At 37.8% G+C, this 17,196-nt stretch overlaps 1 protein-coding gene across 1 annotated transcript in view; it reads left to right on the plus strand.

The window, feature by feature from the left end:
• Positions 1-4,470: 4,470 nt before the first annotated feature.
• The window catches only part of LOC124899487 (L-idonate 5-dehydrogenase-like), a 32,613-nt gene continuing 19,887 nt past the window's right edge, over positions 4,471-17,196 (plus strand). The window contains exons 1-2 of the mRNA XM_047414380.1: positions 4,471-4,524; positions 4,648-4,819. Of these exons, the coding sequence (XP_047270336.1) occupies positions 4,471-4,524; positions 4,648-4,819 (226 nt within the window). The remainder of the gene's footprint in view (positions 4,525-4,647; positions 4,820-17,196) is intronic.

Here is a 17,196-nt window from a genome sequence, read left to right on the forward strand (position 1 = left end):
AGAATACCTAATCGTCAATATTAAACTCCAAATCCCTACACCTTATATCTGCAAAGGAATTTTGGAGACTTTGACCGACTTTAAACCTATCACAAATCACCTTCACCTTTTCCAAGGCCTGGTAAACCAAATCGGGGCCAAACAACTTACCTTCACCAACCTCATACCATCCTATAAGAGATCAACACCTCATACCATACAATGCCTCCAAAGGTGCCATACCAATGCTAGAGTGGTAACTATTCTTATAAGCAAACTCAATCAAAGGCAAATGATCGTATGAACTACCACCATGATCAATCACACAACCATGTACATATCTTCTAATGTTTGGATAGTCCTCTCCACTTGTCCATCCATCTGCGGGTGGAAAGCAGTACTAAGGCACACCTTAGTTCCTAAACCTTTCTAAAATGACTTCCAAAAATATGATAAGAATAGAGCACCGCGATTCGACATGATAGAAACCAGAGCACCATGCAACTTCACAATCTCTGCAAGATACAGCTTAGCATAATCCTCTATCGAATAACTAGTACTCACAGGCAAGAAGTGAGCAGACTTGGTCATTATATCCATAATGACCCAAATAGAATCACATTTATTTTGGGATCGAGGAAAACCGGTCACAAAATCCATATTAATCACTTTCCACTTCCATTCAGTCAAATCTATCTTTTGATATAAACCACCGAGTCTCAAGTGCTCAACTTTCATCTGTTGATACACTATACATTTAGCCACAAAGTTAGCCACATCTTGTTTCATATTAATCAACCAATAAAACTCTCTAAGATCATGATACAACTTTGTAGAATAAGAATAAATAGCAAACCTAGATCTATGAGCCTTAGATATAATCCTTCCCCTCACTCCATCGACATCGGGAACACATAGCCTACCTTGGTACCTCAAGATACCACCACCAATTGCAAAATTATAACACCCCACATTTCAAGCTACAATATAGACCATGATTCCAATGAGTTGATAATCTCAAAGCCATAAATCCTATGCCAATATGGCATGTTAATTATTTGTGTAGTATGTGAATCCATTCAAGATTGAATGTAGACCATAGAGGTCCTTTGACTAAAGGACGAGTTGAAAACTACTTCGATCGATTAAGTTTAAGTGGACATTATAATTTGTGTCAACTTCTGTCAACCATGAATCTTTGTATATGTCAAATTAGAGAGCCTGTTATTTGTAAAATGATAGGTTTTCAAGTTAGCTTTCCAAAGATATCAATTTTGCTAAAATCCAACACCCGAGCAACAAGTTATGGCCTTTCAAAGTAGTATGTGTCGCCTAACCAATCGCACATGGCCACTGGAAAGCAAATGCGATAGCATATACGGTGCCTATGTAAATATAGGCGATAGCATAGGCGGAGCCTATGTAAACATAGGAGATAGCATAGGCGGCTCCTATGTAAACATAGGCGATATCATATACGGCGCCTATGTAATAGTTTCAAGTGACTTAAACACTCCATTTTTGGGGCAAAATGGTCCTTTTCCTACCCTTATTCAGCCATAAACATGAAATTCAGTCCCCAATTCTCCAAAATACATCCACATTCATATAAAATTCTCAATAACACTCCCAAGGTTTTCAAACTAAAAATCCAAATAAATCAGGATTCAACCGTGGGTTTTCAAAATCGATTAGAGATTTGGAATTCCCAATCCACAGGCTTCAAGAAGCACCCATTATTTTCCAAAATAGAGGTACGCAGGATTTTCCTAAATTCTCATTGGCATAGAAAGATCATGTTTTAGAAGGAACTTTTTGAAACTATGTATATATTCACGTATTAGATGTTTAACATCATTGTTTTAGTCTTTTGACCTTCCCCAAAGTGATTTGAGAATATGTATGTATGAAAAAATGTATTCAAGAATGAATTCTTGTTGAGAGCATGACTTTTGGTAAATCCCCTCTTATTATGAATTTTCAGATTTTTCATAGCATATGAATTGTTTTGCAATGCATTCTTGAAAATCACTACATAAAATGGTTGAACTCTTGTTATGATTTAAAGATGGTTTTAAATTACTAAAGAGGGAATTTATCATGAATGTTTAATGTTCACAATGCATGTAATAAAAGAGTGCATGATTTGCTAAAGGCACTAGACCACCATATGATTGATGAAGTTTTTGCATGATTTTGACTTGAGTTTCGGAACACGAAATCTTCTATATCAGTTGCATGTTTTTGGGTGGTCTAAGCTTTGCTTTAAATGAAAGATTTATCTTAAGGTATTATGGCTCAGAAATCATGACTTCCAAGTCTTGGTATGACGATACCAAACTCAGAAAATGCCATAATAGACACAGACAAATATAGAAATCAAACTTTATCAGATTTGCATGTTTTAGAATTTCAGAATGATGCATGTTCAGAAAAGTCTAAAATAGGGCATAAAGAGAGCTTAGGTGGTTCTCCGAAGAAGGCATGAGTTCAGAAAACTCCTTGCCCAAAATCGTGGTTTGTCGACCAGGGTATATTATTATACACTGATTTAAGTGTCATATGGCATATCAGATTCAGGAACTCTAACCCTTGCGGCACACTCGGGTTGGAGGCTTCCCCGCCGAGTCAATGGTGAATTCCATATCGCCCGTAGAATATCAGAGTTGTAAGAGATACCACCTAACTCAAAAGTAATACACAAATCAGAATTGGAAATTTACAGATAGGTTATATGTTTTCAGAAAGTGCACATGTGTTTTTTAAAAACTATTTTATGCATGATGTTTTGATGAAAATTTCTCTCACGTACTATATATATATATATGTTCAATTACTTTATTTTGGATTGATTCGTGTGCCAGTATAATTGTGTTGACCCCCCTCTTTCCAGGTTCTAAGGCACAGTCTAGGGGTCCAGATAAACAATAGAGATTTTAGATCACAAACTAAAGTTTGTAGTGGTGATCCTTCTATGATTCAGAAGGTCTGGTTATTTCATACTACTACTATTAGTTAGGTTTTGGTCTACTTGGGAACTTGTCCCAGCTTTCAGACAACTTTGATTAGTTCATGGTTGAGATTTTGTAGACTGAGTCAGACATTATTATTTAGATATATTTTGGATTTTAGTTTTCAGTATTATGATTATATTCAGATTGACCATGTTTCCATATTAGATTTCTCTTTCCGCATAACCTTTTATCATATAAATTATGTGCATGATTACCAGATAGATAGAGAAGGGTGTTCTGGGCCTTCATGGTTTGGGATGCTCATCATGGCTAGGGCCCTGGCTCGGGTCATGATAAACTTGGTATCAAAGCATGGTTCATGATCCCAGGATGTCTGTGAAATTGCATCGGGTAGAGTCTTGGTTATGGGTGTGTAGCACGTTATACTTATAGGCAAGAGGCTACTAGGCGTTTAGGAAATATTTCCTTTCTTTGTGATTTAGTTCGTGCTTCAGAGTCTGAACTATCCCCTAATCAACGATCTCTTATATTTCAGAAACACAGTTATGCCCCTACATTGTATCATCGATCATAATGCTCAGGAAGATAAGGTCCGTCCCACCTATGGGATGCGAACCCATAATAGATCTCACACTCCAGAACTTATCCCTACTCCAGGAGTCCTTCTAATCTTAACCAGTCCACCTCGGGCTCCGCAAACTGATGAAAATCATCCCTCAACTGCTCAGAGAGATATTTCAATTGCAGAATTCAGATGGTCTATTCATATGTTGACACATCAAAAGATGTTGGGTCTGCATCTATTACATCTGAGGCTACCAGGGTCGGACATTTCATAAAAATGAACCCACCTAAGTTTACTAGCACCAAGGTAGAGGAAGATCCACAGGAGTTCTTGGATAAAATAGAGTAGATCTTTAAGGTAATGCATGTGGATGAGGTTGAAGGGGTAGAACTAGCAACTTATCAACTCAAGGATGTTTTGAATTAGTGGTATGCTGACTGGGAGGATGTAAAAGGTGAGAGTGCTGGGCCCACAGTTTGGGGCGAATTTGTGGAAGTTTTCCTTGATCGATTCTTTTCTCTGGAGTTGAGGGAGGCCAAAGAGGAAGAGTTTATGAATCTGAAGCAGGGTAGTATGAGTGTCTAGGAGTACACTTTGAAGTTTAATAAACTAGCCCGCTATGCACCAGAGTTGACTAGTAATATGAGAGCCCGAATGAGGAAATTTACTTCTGGCCTTTCTGATAACCTGGTGCTTGAGTTAAAGGGGGCAATGTTGACTAAGGAGTTAGACTTTGCTAGGTTGACCATTTATATACAGCAGGTAAAAGAGAAAAAAAAAGATCTCTGAAGCTAGGGAGGTGGAAAGACAAGCGAAAAGAGCCAGATCAGCCGACCAGAGTCACAGTCAGCCTCAGGGTGGTAAGTGGGGAAATAAATAGCAGCAAAAAAAGAATTGGGGTAATGCGAAGTCTACTGCCAGCGCCCCAGTACCCCGACCACTAGTAGACAAATGATCTCAGAGTTTTCAGAATATGGAACCAGAACTCAGGATACTCGATCACAGGTTAGTGTGGCTCAGTAGCATCGTACTTTTCTACGGTGTGAGACTTATGGTAGAAATCATTCAGGAAGGTGTCAGTTGGGCTCGATAGTGTGTTATTCATATGGTTAGCTAGTTCACTTTCAGAGGGAATATCCATCTGCTAGAAAGAATGTTGGTGGTGCAAAGTCTCAAGAAAATTCTTTGGCACCACCCCCACCTCAGAAGGGTGCCACATCAGCTGCTAAGAATAGTCGCAACCAGTTATATGCTTTGACCAACTGCCAGGAGGCGAAAGCTTCCCTAGATGTTTTTACTGGTATGTTACAAATATTTTCCCATGATCTTTATATGTTACTTGATGTGGCTGTTCGTTTTGGGTTTGAGCCCAGTGTGATTTCTGAACCCTTTTCTATTTCTACCTCAGTGGGGGATTTTATTATTGCTAGGAAAGTGTACAGGGGTTGTGTTATGACTATTGGTAGCCAGGATACGTTAGCAGATCTCATAGAGTTAGATATGGTTGCTTTTGATGCTATCTTGGGAATGGATTGGCTCCATTCGTGCTATGCCACATTAGATTGTAGGACTCGAAAGGTCACTTTTTATTTCCCAAATAAACCAGTGATAGAGTGGGAAGGACATTCTTTAGCACCCAGAGGGCACTTTATATCCTATCTCAGATCCCGCAAACTCATTTCTAAAGGGTGCTTGTACCACCTTATCTGAGTTAATGACTCCAATGCCGAGAGTCTTCCTCTTTAATCTGTTCCCTTAGTAAAAGAATTCCAAGAAGTCTTTCTAATTAATTTCCCAGGAATACCACCTGATAGAGAGATTGAGTTTGGTATTGATGTGTTCCTAGAAACTCGTCCTATTTCCATTTCGCCATATAGAATGACTCCTACAAAACTAAAAGAGTTGAAAGAATAGTTAGCAGATCTCCTAGATAAGGGTTTTATATACCCCAGTGTGTCTCCTTAGGGCACGCCTGTATTTTCATGCGAAAGAAAGATGGCTCCCTTTGTATGTGCATAGACTACCATCAGCTGAATAAGATCACGATTAAAAATAAATATCCTCTTCCTAGGATTGACGACCTTTTTGACCAGCTTTAGGGTGCCAAGTGTTTTTCAAAAATAGACCTTCGTTTGGGTTATCATCAATTAAAAGTTAGGGAGCCAAACATACCCAAGACAGTCTTCCAAACCCGATACAGTCACTACGAATTCCTAGTTATGTCCTTCGGGTTGACTAACACCCCTGCAAACTTCATGGATCTTATGAATAGAGTATTCCATAAGTTTCTTGACTTGTTCGTTATTGTATTTATTGATGATATCCTCATCTATTCTAAGAGTAAAGAGGATCACGCCAATCACCTCCAAATTATTCTTTAAACCCTTAAGGATCATTAGTTGTATGCCAAATTTTCAAAGTGTGAATTCTGGTTAGATGCTATTGCCTTCTTGGGGCATATTGTGTCCAGTGATGGGATAAGAGTGGATCCCCAAAAATTTGAAGCAGTGAGAAAATGGCCCAGACCCACGACTCCAACCAATATTCGAAGCTTCTTGGGTTTGGCAGGGTATTACAGAAGGTTCGTAGAGTGTTTTTCTTCCATAGTTGTTCCACTCACTAAATTGACTCGGTAAAAGGTGAAGTTTTTGTGGTCTGATCTATGTGAGAATAGTTTTGAGAAGTTGAAAGACAAACAGACCACTGCTCCTTTTTTGACCTTTCTCGAGGGTGCAGATGGCTTTGTGGTTACTGTGATGCATCCCGTGTGGGACTTGGATGTGTGTTGATGCACTATGGTAAGGTAGTGGCTTATGCATCTAGGAATTTAAAGGTGCACAAGAGGAACTACCCCACCCATGATTTGAAGTTAGCGGTTGTGGTGTTTCCATTTAAGATTTGGCAGCACTAGTTGTACGGTTTTCATGTTGATATCTTCACTAACCACAAGAGTCTGCAGTATGTTTTCTCATAGAAAGAATTAAACCTCAGGCAGAGGCATTGGATGGAGCTTCTAAAAGACTATGATATGAGCCTGTTTTACCATCCAGGCAAGGTAAATGTTGTAGCCGATGCCCTCAGCAGGTTGTCTAAGGGCAGTCTTTCTCATGTAGAAGAAAGAAAGAAAGAGATGGTGAAAGATATTCACCTCCTTACAAATCTGGGAGTGCGACTCTTAGATTTTGAAGATAGAGGGGTAATTGTTCATGAGTTAGAGCATTCATCCCTTTGTGTTAAATTTAAAGAGAAGCAGGTTGAAGATCCCATCTATATGCAAATCAAGAAAGATATGGGTCAACAAAAGGTTATGTCATTTCAAATTGGTGGTGATGGTATTCTGAGATTTCAGGGTAGATTGTGCATTCTGAATGTTGAAGGACTGTGGGAAAGAATCCTTGATGAGGCGCACACTTTGAGGTATATCGTTCACCCAGGCTCTACTAAGATGTACCATGATCTGAAAACCTTGTATTAGTGGAATAATATGAAACGTGATGTAGCTGATTTCATGTCCAAGTGTTTGAACTGTCAACAAGTGAAGGTAGAACACATGAGTCCAGGTGGTACTTCCCAAGAGATATGGCGGGGGTATTACAGAAGGTTCGTAGAGTGTTTTTCTTCCATAGCTGCTCCACTCACTAAATTGACTCGGAAAAAGTTAAAGTTTGTGTGGTCTGATCTGTGTGAGAATAGTTTTGAGAAGTTGAAAGACAAACGGACCACTTCTCCTTTTTTGACCTTTCCCGAGGGTGTAGATGGCTTTGTGGTAGATACATAGGAGAAAGTCAACACTGAATCAAATAACACAGATGTAGATCCTAAATAAACTAGGATGATATTTATGATAATGGCATCGAAAGCCTCTGCCATTAATATGGTGGGTATAACATAGCATTGTCCACCTCCACCCCCTGGTTGAGTAGCCATACATCTTCCACTACAGGCACCACTACCTCTAGTAGAACCTCTACCACGCACTGCCGATATAAAAGTATGCCTAAAAACACGGCTAGGACAGTCCTTAGCCAAATGTCCATCCTCATCACACATAGAGCAAACCCTATGGACCAACTTAATTGGGAGAAGTATGACTAAGCTAGAACGACCACCCAAAGCTGAAAACCAAAAGACCCACTACCTGAACCCTGTAAAGTTGCATACACAGGTCTTTCTATCATGACCCAAAAAACAAGGGTCACGATGGCACTTATTGCAGCAAGCCTTGACAAGTAAGCTAATTACCCAAGCAAATATGAAATAAGAAATCAATACCTACCCAATGCAAGGGCTCTATAATAAAGTTGAACCAGACAAATATGATAATAGAAGAAGTAAAAAAACAAAGATACCATGTAATATGCAAAAATTTGGTGTCACAGTATAAGAACTACTAAATATATCTTAAATGTCAAAAGATACAATGATAGTTTTGAAAGGATAAAAATTTATATCTGAATGAAAATAAGACATGAGCTCGTTAAGAAGGGGTAGTTAATCAACTCCAAAAGTATTAACCACTCGTTACCTCGAATATACACCAGATAGCTCCTGTATCAACTACTGTGCGGTGCACTTATACCTTAATCTACACCAAAAAGGTGCAGTAGGGGTTAGTAAGGTCTACTTATACTCGGTAGGTATAATAGGACGATTGAGCAAAGTAGAAAATAAAGCATATAAAATACACACCATGGGCACGTCACTTGTAATCATAAAATGTCCCAAATCCCACACCATCTCCACTAACATCTTTACAGTATATACATATAACAAATACAAGTACAAAAAATAAATAAAATGGGTAGACATCGAATTCAACACATTAAGAGGCAAAGTAGATAGATATCTCATCAAGAATATAAATATAACACAAAATGTACACAAAGTATAAAATGCAATGAAGATGATTATGATGATGAAATGACAATGATGATGATAATGATGTGATGCACGAGGTTGTCGTACAACATTCATATATACCTACCCAGCTATTCTTCTAAGTAGGACCCATGGGGGGTTCATCAATCTATATACAATCCAATATCAAATACCAATGTCCATAACTCCTCTCCAATATATACATATGGTGGAGGGTTTTTTAAAATGTCATATTTCTATCAGAAAAGCTAGTATTTCCATGATGGTACCAATATTTCATGAATGTATGTATGAAATAAGACATCAATCAAGAACAACATATAATCAAAAAAGGTGAATAAGTTTAGAATGAAATGAGTAGGATGACGATATGCCCAAGGTTGTCGCTCAACCTTCGTATACACCTATCGATTTATGTGTAACGCCCCGCATTTTGGGCTACAATATAGAACATGATTTCGATGCGTTGATAATCCCGAAACCATAAAATCCTATGCCAATACAGCATGTTAATTATTTGTGTAGCATGTGAATCCACTCAAGCTTGAATTTAGACCATAGAGATCCTTCAACTAATGGACGAGTTGAACCTATTTCGATCGACTAAGTTTTAGTGGATGTTGTAAAGTGTGTCAGCTTCCATCAACCATAAATCTCTGTATATATTGAATTAGGAATCCTAATATGTGTCAAATGATAGGTATTCAAGTTAGCTTTCTAACAATACCAATTTGGCTAAAATCCGACACCCGAGCAAGAAGTTGATATGTGTCGCCTAACCAATCGCCCATGGCCACTGGCTCCATTCTTGTTATGCCACCCTTGATTGAAAAATCCAAAAGGTTACTTTTTATTTCCTGAATGAGACACCAATTGTATGGCCAGGAAGTTTTGTGGAACCTAGAGGTCACTTTATCTCTTATCCTAGAGCCCAAAAGCTTATCTCCAAAGGTTCTATGTATCATCTAATCTGAGTAAGAGATTCAAAATTTGAAAACCTTCCTCTGTAATCAGTCCCTATAGTGAATGAATTCCCAAAAGTCTTTCTCGAATATCTCCCAGGGATACCCCCTGATAGGGAGATAGATTTTGGCATTGATGTGTTGCCAGACACTCGTCCTATTTCTATTCTGCCATATAGAATGGCTCCTGCGGAACTAAAGGATTTAAAGGAACAGCTTGTAGACCTCCTAGACAAAGGTTTTATTCATCCTAGTGTTTCCCCATGGGGTGCACCCATGCTCTTTGTGCGAAAGAAGGATGGGTCCCTTTGGATGTGCATAGACTACCGTCAGTTGAATAAGGTCACGATTAAAAATAAATATCTTTTTCCTATGAGTGAAAACCTTTTTGACCAGCTTCAGGGTGCCAAGTGTTTTTTAAAAATAGACCTTCATTTGGGTTATCATCAGTTGAAAGTTAGGGAGTCAAACATACCCAAGATAGCCTTTCGAGCTCGATATGGTCACTACAAAGTTCTAGTCATGTCCGTTGAATTGACTAACGCCTCTACAGCCTTCATGGATCTTATGAATAGAGTGTTCCATCAATTTCTTGACTTGTTCGTCATTGTTTTTATTGATGATATTCTAATATATTCTAAGAGTAAAGAGCATCACGCCAATCACCTCCTAATTATTCTTTAGACCCTTAAAGATCATCAACTGTATGCCAAATTTTCTAAGTGTGAATTCTGGTTAGATGCTATTGCCTTCCTGGGGCATATTGTGTCCAGTGATGGGATAAGAGTGGATCCACAAAAATTTGAAGCAGTGAGAAAATGGCCCAGAACCATGACTCCAACCGATATTCAGAGCTTCTTGGGTTTGGCGAGGTATTATAGAAGGTTCGTAGAGTGTTTTTCTTCCATAGCTGCCCCGCTTACTAAACTGACTCAGGAAAAAATAAAGTTTGTATGGTCTGACTTGTGTGAAAACAGTTTTGAGAAGTTGAAGGACAGGCTGACTACTGCTCCTGGTTTGACCCTTCCTGAGGGTGTAGATGATTTTATGGTTTATTATGATGCATCCCGTGTGGGACTTGGTTGTGTATTGATGCAGCGTGGTAAGGTAATAGCTTATGCATCTAGGCAGTTAAAGGTGCATGAGCGCAATTACCCCACTCAGGACTTGGAGTTAGTAGCCGTGGTGTTTGCACTTAGAATCTAGAGGCACTATCTCTATGGAGTGCATGTTGATATTTATACTGACAATAAGAGTTTGCAGTATGTTTTCTCACAGAAAGAATTGAACCTCAGGCAAAGGCATTGGATGGAGCTTTTGAAAGACTATGATATGAGTCTGCATTACTATCCGGGCAAGGCAAATATTATAGTTGATGCCCTCAGCAGGTTGTCTATGGGTAGCCTTTCTCATGTAGAAGGAAGAAAGAAAGAGATAGTGAAGGATATTCACCGCCTTGCAAATCTGGGAGTGCAACTCTAAGATTCCGAAGATGGAGGGGTGATTTTTCATGAGTTAGCTAAGTCATCCCTTTGTGCTGAAGTTAAGGAGAAGCAGATTGAAGACCCTATCTTGATGCAAATCAAGAAAGATGTGGGTCAACAAAAGGTTATGTCATTTGAAATTGGTAGTGATGGTATTCTGAGATTTCAGGGTAGGTTGTGCATTCCGAATGTCGGTGGGCTACGGGAAAGAATCCTTAATGAGGTACACACTTTGAGATATGTCATTCACCCAGGATCTACTAAGATGTACCATGATCTCAAAACCTTGTATTGGTGGAATAACATGAAATGTGATGTAGTTGATTTTGTGTCTAAGTGTTTGAACTGTCAGCAAGTGAAGGTAGAACAAATGAGGTCAGGTGGTACTTCCCAAGAGATAGCCCTGCCTTTATGGAAGTGGGAGATGATAAACATGGACTTTACTATAGGACTTCCGAGATCCCGAAACCAGTATAATTCTATATGGGTGATTGTGGATCGGTTGACAAAGTCAGTCCACTTTTTGCCTGTGAGGACTAATTATTCAGGAGAGGTTCATGCTAAGATTTACATTGAGGAGATAGTCCAATTACATGGGGCACCAGTGTCCATTATATTCGATAAAGGGACGCAGTTTTCATCTCATTTTTGGAGATCTTTTCAGAAGGATTTAGGTACACAAGTGAATTTGAGCACAGCTTTCCACCCTCAGACGGATGGGCAAGCTGAGTATTCCATTCAGACCCTCGAAGATATGTTAAGGGCGTGCGTCATTGATTTCAAAGGTAGTTGGGTTGATCACCTGCCACTGGTTGAATTTGCTTACAATAATATTTACCATGCCAGCATCAAGATGACTCCTTTTGAAGCTTTGTAGGGGAGGAGATGTAGGTCTCCGATAGGATGGTATAAAGTGGGTGAGACTCAATTGTATGGGCCTGATCTTGTTCATTAGGCGATGGAGAAAGTGAAGATTATTATAAAATGACTCAAGACTGCTCAGAGTCATCAGAAGTCCTATGCCGATGTTCGGAGAAGAGAACCAGAGTTCAAAGATGGTGATTGGGTGTTTCTCAAGGATTCTCCTATGAAAGGAGTTATGTGATTTGGAAAAGGGGGTAAATTGAGCCCTCGCTATGTAGGGCCATATCAGATTCTGGAAAAGATTGGTACAGTTGTATATGAGCTAGAATTGCCTACAAGTTTGAGTTCTGTTCATCCGGTATTCCATGTATCCATGTTGAAGAAATGCATTGGAGATCATTCTATGGTATTGCCAGTAGAGGGTATCAAAGTGACAGACTCCTTGTCTTATGAAGAAGAGCCTGATGAAATTTTAGATCGCCAAGTTCGAAAGCTGAGGAGCAAAAAGATAGCCTCTGTAAAGGTACTGCGGAGGAATCAGAAAGTCAAAGAAGCAACTTGGGAGTCAGAAGATGACATGAGAATTAGATATCCCAATTTTTTTGCTTTGATGGAGGAGGAGACAGAAGGTACTATTCCTATCTTATCTTTCCTAGTCCTTCATTATGCTTGAAATTGTGTTTGTCTGTGTCCCGCATCATCATTCGGTGACGAATGATCCTAAGGAGGGATAATGTAACGCCCTACATTTCGGGCTACAATATAGACCATGATTTCAATGCGTTGATAATCCCAAAACAAAAAAAATCCTATGCCAATACGGCATGTTAATTATTTATATAGCATGTGAATCCATTCAAGCTTGAATTTAGACCATAGAGGTCCTTCAACTCATGCACGAGTTGAAACTATTTTGATCGACTAAGTTTTAGTGGATGTTGTAAAGTGTGTCAGCTTCCATCGACTATATCTCTCTGTATATGTTGAATTAGGAATCCTACTATATGTCAAATGATCGGTATTTGAGTTATCTTTCCAACGATACCGATTTGGCTAAAATCCAACACCCGAGCAAGAAGTTATGGCCTTTCAAAGTGATATGTATCGCCTAACCAATCGCCCATGGCCACAGGAAAAATAATAAAGCCATTTCATGATTAGTTTCCACACCTATAACATGATTTTACACTAATATTAACTACTTATCCCAGTCTGAAGAATGTTAAGCCATAACCTACCTCGAGTGATAGAATCCTAGTCCAAAAAGCTTCAACTATGAAGACTTCCCCTTACAAACATCCTCAAAATCAACTATAGTATAAAAATATAGATTCTACGTGTCAAAGGAAGCCAACAATATCCATATTGCCTATTTCTGGATCAGGGTCAAAATGGATCCCCAAAAAGGGTTTTCAACAAAAGGATAAAATCATAATTTTATTTTTAAAAAGAATTCCCCCATACTTATAGGAGTCTCCAAATAAAAACCCATGCAAAAAAGAGTTAAAATGAGGTTCAAATCAAAGAAAAACTATTTTCAAGTTTTACCAACAAAAACCCCTAAAACCTATTTTAAAATAAAGAATTTAAAGTTGTTTTGAATATGAAATCATGAGAAAATTATAATAATAAGATTAAAAACTTTCCCATGGAAGAAATCTTGAAAACCCTATGGGAATTATCCAAATCTGAGCTCCCAAGCCCCAAAAAGGGAGAAAATAGGGGGTTTGATTCTCAACTTGGATAGAATCCAGAAAAATAAAATAAAATTTCTTGGCAAATAGGAGAAATGGAGTTATAAATTGATAGACAATGATTATACGAGAAAAACACATCAAAAATTGTCTAAATTAAAGCTTCCTAGCTCTAAAAATATAATACCAAATGAGGTCGATTTTGATCTTAACCATCAGCGATGGCTGCCAAGGCAGTACTTTGGCTGCTAAATAGTCCTGGTCAAGTGGTCAAAGGTTGCTAAAGTGGTTGACTAACCGCTTTAATGCCTACACCAGTACAAACAACCTTCAAAACTTGTTTGACCCTCGAAACTCATTCAGAATCCTATGAACATGATCCAATGGTGAAATTTAATTGTAAAATATGTTTCAGATCTAATGGGATCATTAAATATACAAAAAAAATAATTATCACAAAATTGGCCTCTAGGACCCTATTTACACTATTTCTAAACCAAGGGTCGAAATGAGAGACAAAATTCGTAATATAGAGACTTGATTTTTGGTAATCTTGTGAAATATTCATTTCTATTTTATTTGACCATTTTACCCCTTCCCATGGTTATTTTTTGGTATTTCAACGGTATGGAGATGAATTGTCTGGTTCTTAGTGAATTTCGAAGTGATTTATGTGATATTATATTTTTTAGTGACTTGAGACACCTTATAGTTAACTTCGGTCAGTATTTTTTATCTGTGCATTGAATGGGAAAATAGATTGCATCAGCAGATTCAAAATATCAATTTTAAGGTGGTATCATGGTTGGTATGATTTTTTGGCTTTTATATCTCATTTCGACCCTCGGTTTGAAATGTTGTGAAATTGATTTTTTGGGATCAACTTTGTTAAAAATATGTTTTTTCAAAAATTTGATATCTCCATTATGTCCAGAGCATCAAATTTGGTAGGGTAACATAGTTCATTTGTGTTCCTTGAATTCCGGACCCAAAGGCTCCGTAGAGACATGGAATACTCCAAGTCTTAAGCTCGTGCACCACATAGCTAGTGAACTCGCATAAGCGACACTTTGGTCACTTATGCGACTCAGCAAATTAGACCAAATATCGCATACGCAATATCTTGGTCATGATTACGAGCCTCGCATAGTAAATAACAGGTTTGCTTATGTGATACCTACCCTCAGGCAAGGTATTGCATATGCGACACCTATTCACATAAGCATTAGTAGCTTCAGCGATCCAGTGATTGCGTATGCAATGACTGGGTCCTTTAAATATCCATGTTTTACTATTTTCACCACTTTTTATACTTGCAACTTAAGGTTTCATGATTTTGAGCAATTTCCACCATTAAGCTTGGGTAATCTCCAAAATACCTATTTCAACTACTTTCATTCAATTTCATCATTTAAATATTGTTTTGATACAGATTTAAAAGTGAAAATTTGGGGATTTTGGCCTAAATAGCCTAAAAATTGTATTTCTCTAGATTAAACCCTGATTTCAACCCGTTTTCACTTGGTTGAATTTCTAATCTCATAACCATCACTTTTCTCTCAATTTCACTTTCAAAACAACTCCAATTCTTGATTTTTAAATGGATTTTGGAGGGTTTGCCGGTAAAGTTTAAAGATGGTTGTCGCCGATTTGGACCTCATTTTCACTTGAGTTTTCAGTTGTAGACTCCTAAGACTATAGGTAACATATTTTAGAAAAAAATTATGAATTTACCCTTCTTTTCCAAAAACTCTTTATGGAGGTTCGTTTTGACCCGACTCAAAAGTAGAAAATATGGGTATCATTGGATTTCTTTTGATATATAGATTCTATATTTCTATGTATTAGTTTATTTTGAGTCCACTCGTGGGAGTAAGACTTCAGATTAAAGGCTTTCAGACTAGTTTTTGGCATTCAAGGTAGGTTATGTCTTAACTTTCTTCAAATTAGGTCAGGTAGTCAATGTTGATATAAAATCATGTTAAGGGCATGGGAACTAATCATTAAATATCTATATTATTGTGTTGTGACTGTGTGTGGGCCTATATATTGATGTTAATTAGTGGTTTTAGAATATTATTTGCTAGGTGTGATAGTGTGGGATACTATATAATCTTATTGTCCTTGTGTACATGGAAATTAGTTGTAATCTTGTTTGATTAAAAATCCTAAAGCGGTATCAATGGTGACTTTTAATGTATTTCATTCTATTGGCATATGGATTATGTTGGATTCATGGATGGTTGGATAAATGAGTGGATCTTGGCTCATTTGGTTGTAATATTGGTTGGATAAAGAATTTCTCATTCTGGTTGGTTGTGAGAATTACATCCTCATATCATATTCATTCATAAAACATTGGTATCATCATGGAAATACTGGAAATACTAGCTTTTTCTAACAAAAAATGTGACAACTTTAAAACCCACTACCGATGGATGTGCCAGAGAGGAGTTATAAATATTGGTATTGGATATTGGTTGTATAAAATTTGATGAACCACCCATGGGTCCTATATTGGGAGGCTTCAACTCCATAGGTGTATACGGAGGTTGTGCGACAACCTTGGGCATCATCATCAGCTCCATTGCATTAGTATTTACTTTGTATTTTTCTGTGATGTATTATCTTTCCTTGAAGTGATACCTATCTATGCATACTTCTTCCTTCATATTCATATGTGTGATACCTGTATACTTGTATTTCTCTCTCATATTTCTATGGTGTATGTGAATAGTATAGAACTGTTAGGGGAGACGGTGTGAGCTACTGTTTGGAACATTTTCTGAATGCAGGTGACATGCTCTTAGTATGTATTTTGTATGCTTTATTTTCTACCTTGATCAGTCATCCTATGATAACTATTCAGTACAAGTGGATTATACTCACCCTGACTGCACCCTTTTAGAGTAGATCCAGGTTAGAGCGCGCCTCCGATGGTTTATTCCTGTTTGGGTGCCTTATGTATTTTGATCTTGAGTTGTACTAGTTATGTTCTTACACTATGACACTAGGTTTCAAGGGTCAATTTTGATGCCGACTAAAAAATTTGGCAATATGGGTATCGTTGGATTTCTTATACGTGTAGATTCTGTATTTGTATGTTTTTTATTTATTTTGGGTCCGTTCATTAGAGGAAAGCTTTTGATTAAAGGTTTTAGGGACTGGTTTATGGCATTCAAGATAGGTTATGACTTAACTTTCTTCAAACTAGATTGGGTAGTTAATGTTGATAAAAAAATCATGTTAAGGGTGTAGGGACTAATCATAAAAATGGCTATATTTATCGTGTTATGCCCGAGTGAGGGCATTTATATTGATGTTATTTGTCTATTTCGAATATTATTTGCTATGTGTGACCGTGTGGTGTGCCATATGATATTATTGTCCTTATGTATATGGAACTAGTTGTATTTCGCTTGACGAAAATGTCTAATGTAGTATCAATGGTGACTTTTTAATGTATTTAATTATATTGGCATATGGATTATGTTGGATTCATGGGTGGTTGGATTAATGAGTAGATTTTTGGCTCACTTGGTTGGTATATTGGTTCAATATGAAATTTCTCATTCTGGTTGGTTGTGAGCATTATATCCTCATATAATATTCATTCATGAACATTGGTACCACCGTGGAAATTCTGGAAACATTGACTTTTTCTGATAGATATACGACATCTTTAAAACCCTCAATCAATGAATATGTTGAAGAGGAATTATGGATATTGGAATTGGATAGTGGTTGTATACTGGTTGATGAACCCCCCATGGGTCCTACATTGGGAAGCTTTAG

This window comes from Capsicum annuum, chromosome 6, assembly GCF_002878395.1.
Source record: "Capsicum annuum cultivar UCD-10X-F1 chromosome 6, UCD10Xv1.1, whole genome shotgun sequence".
Classification (NCBI taxonomy): Eukaryota; Viridiplantae; Streptophyta; class Magnoliopsida; order Solanales; family Solanaceae; genus Capsicum; species Capsicum annuum.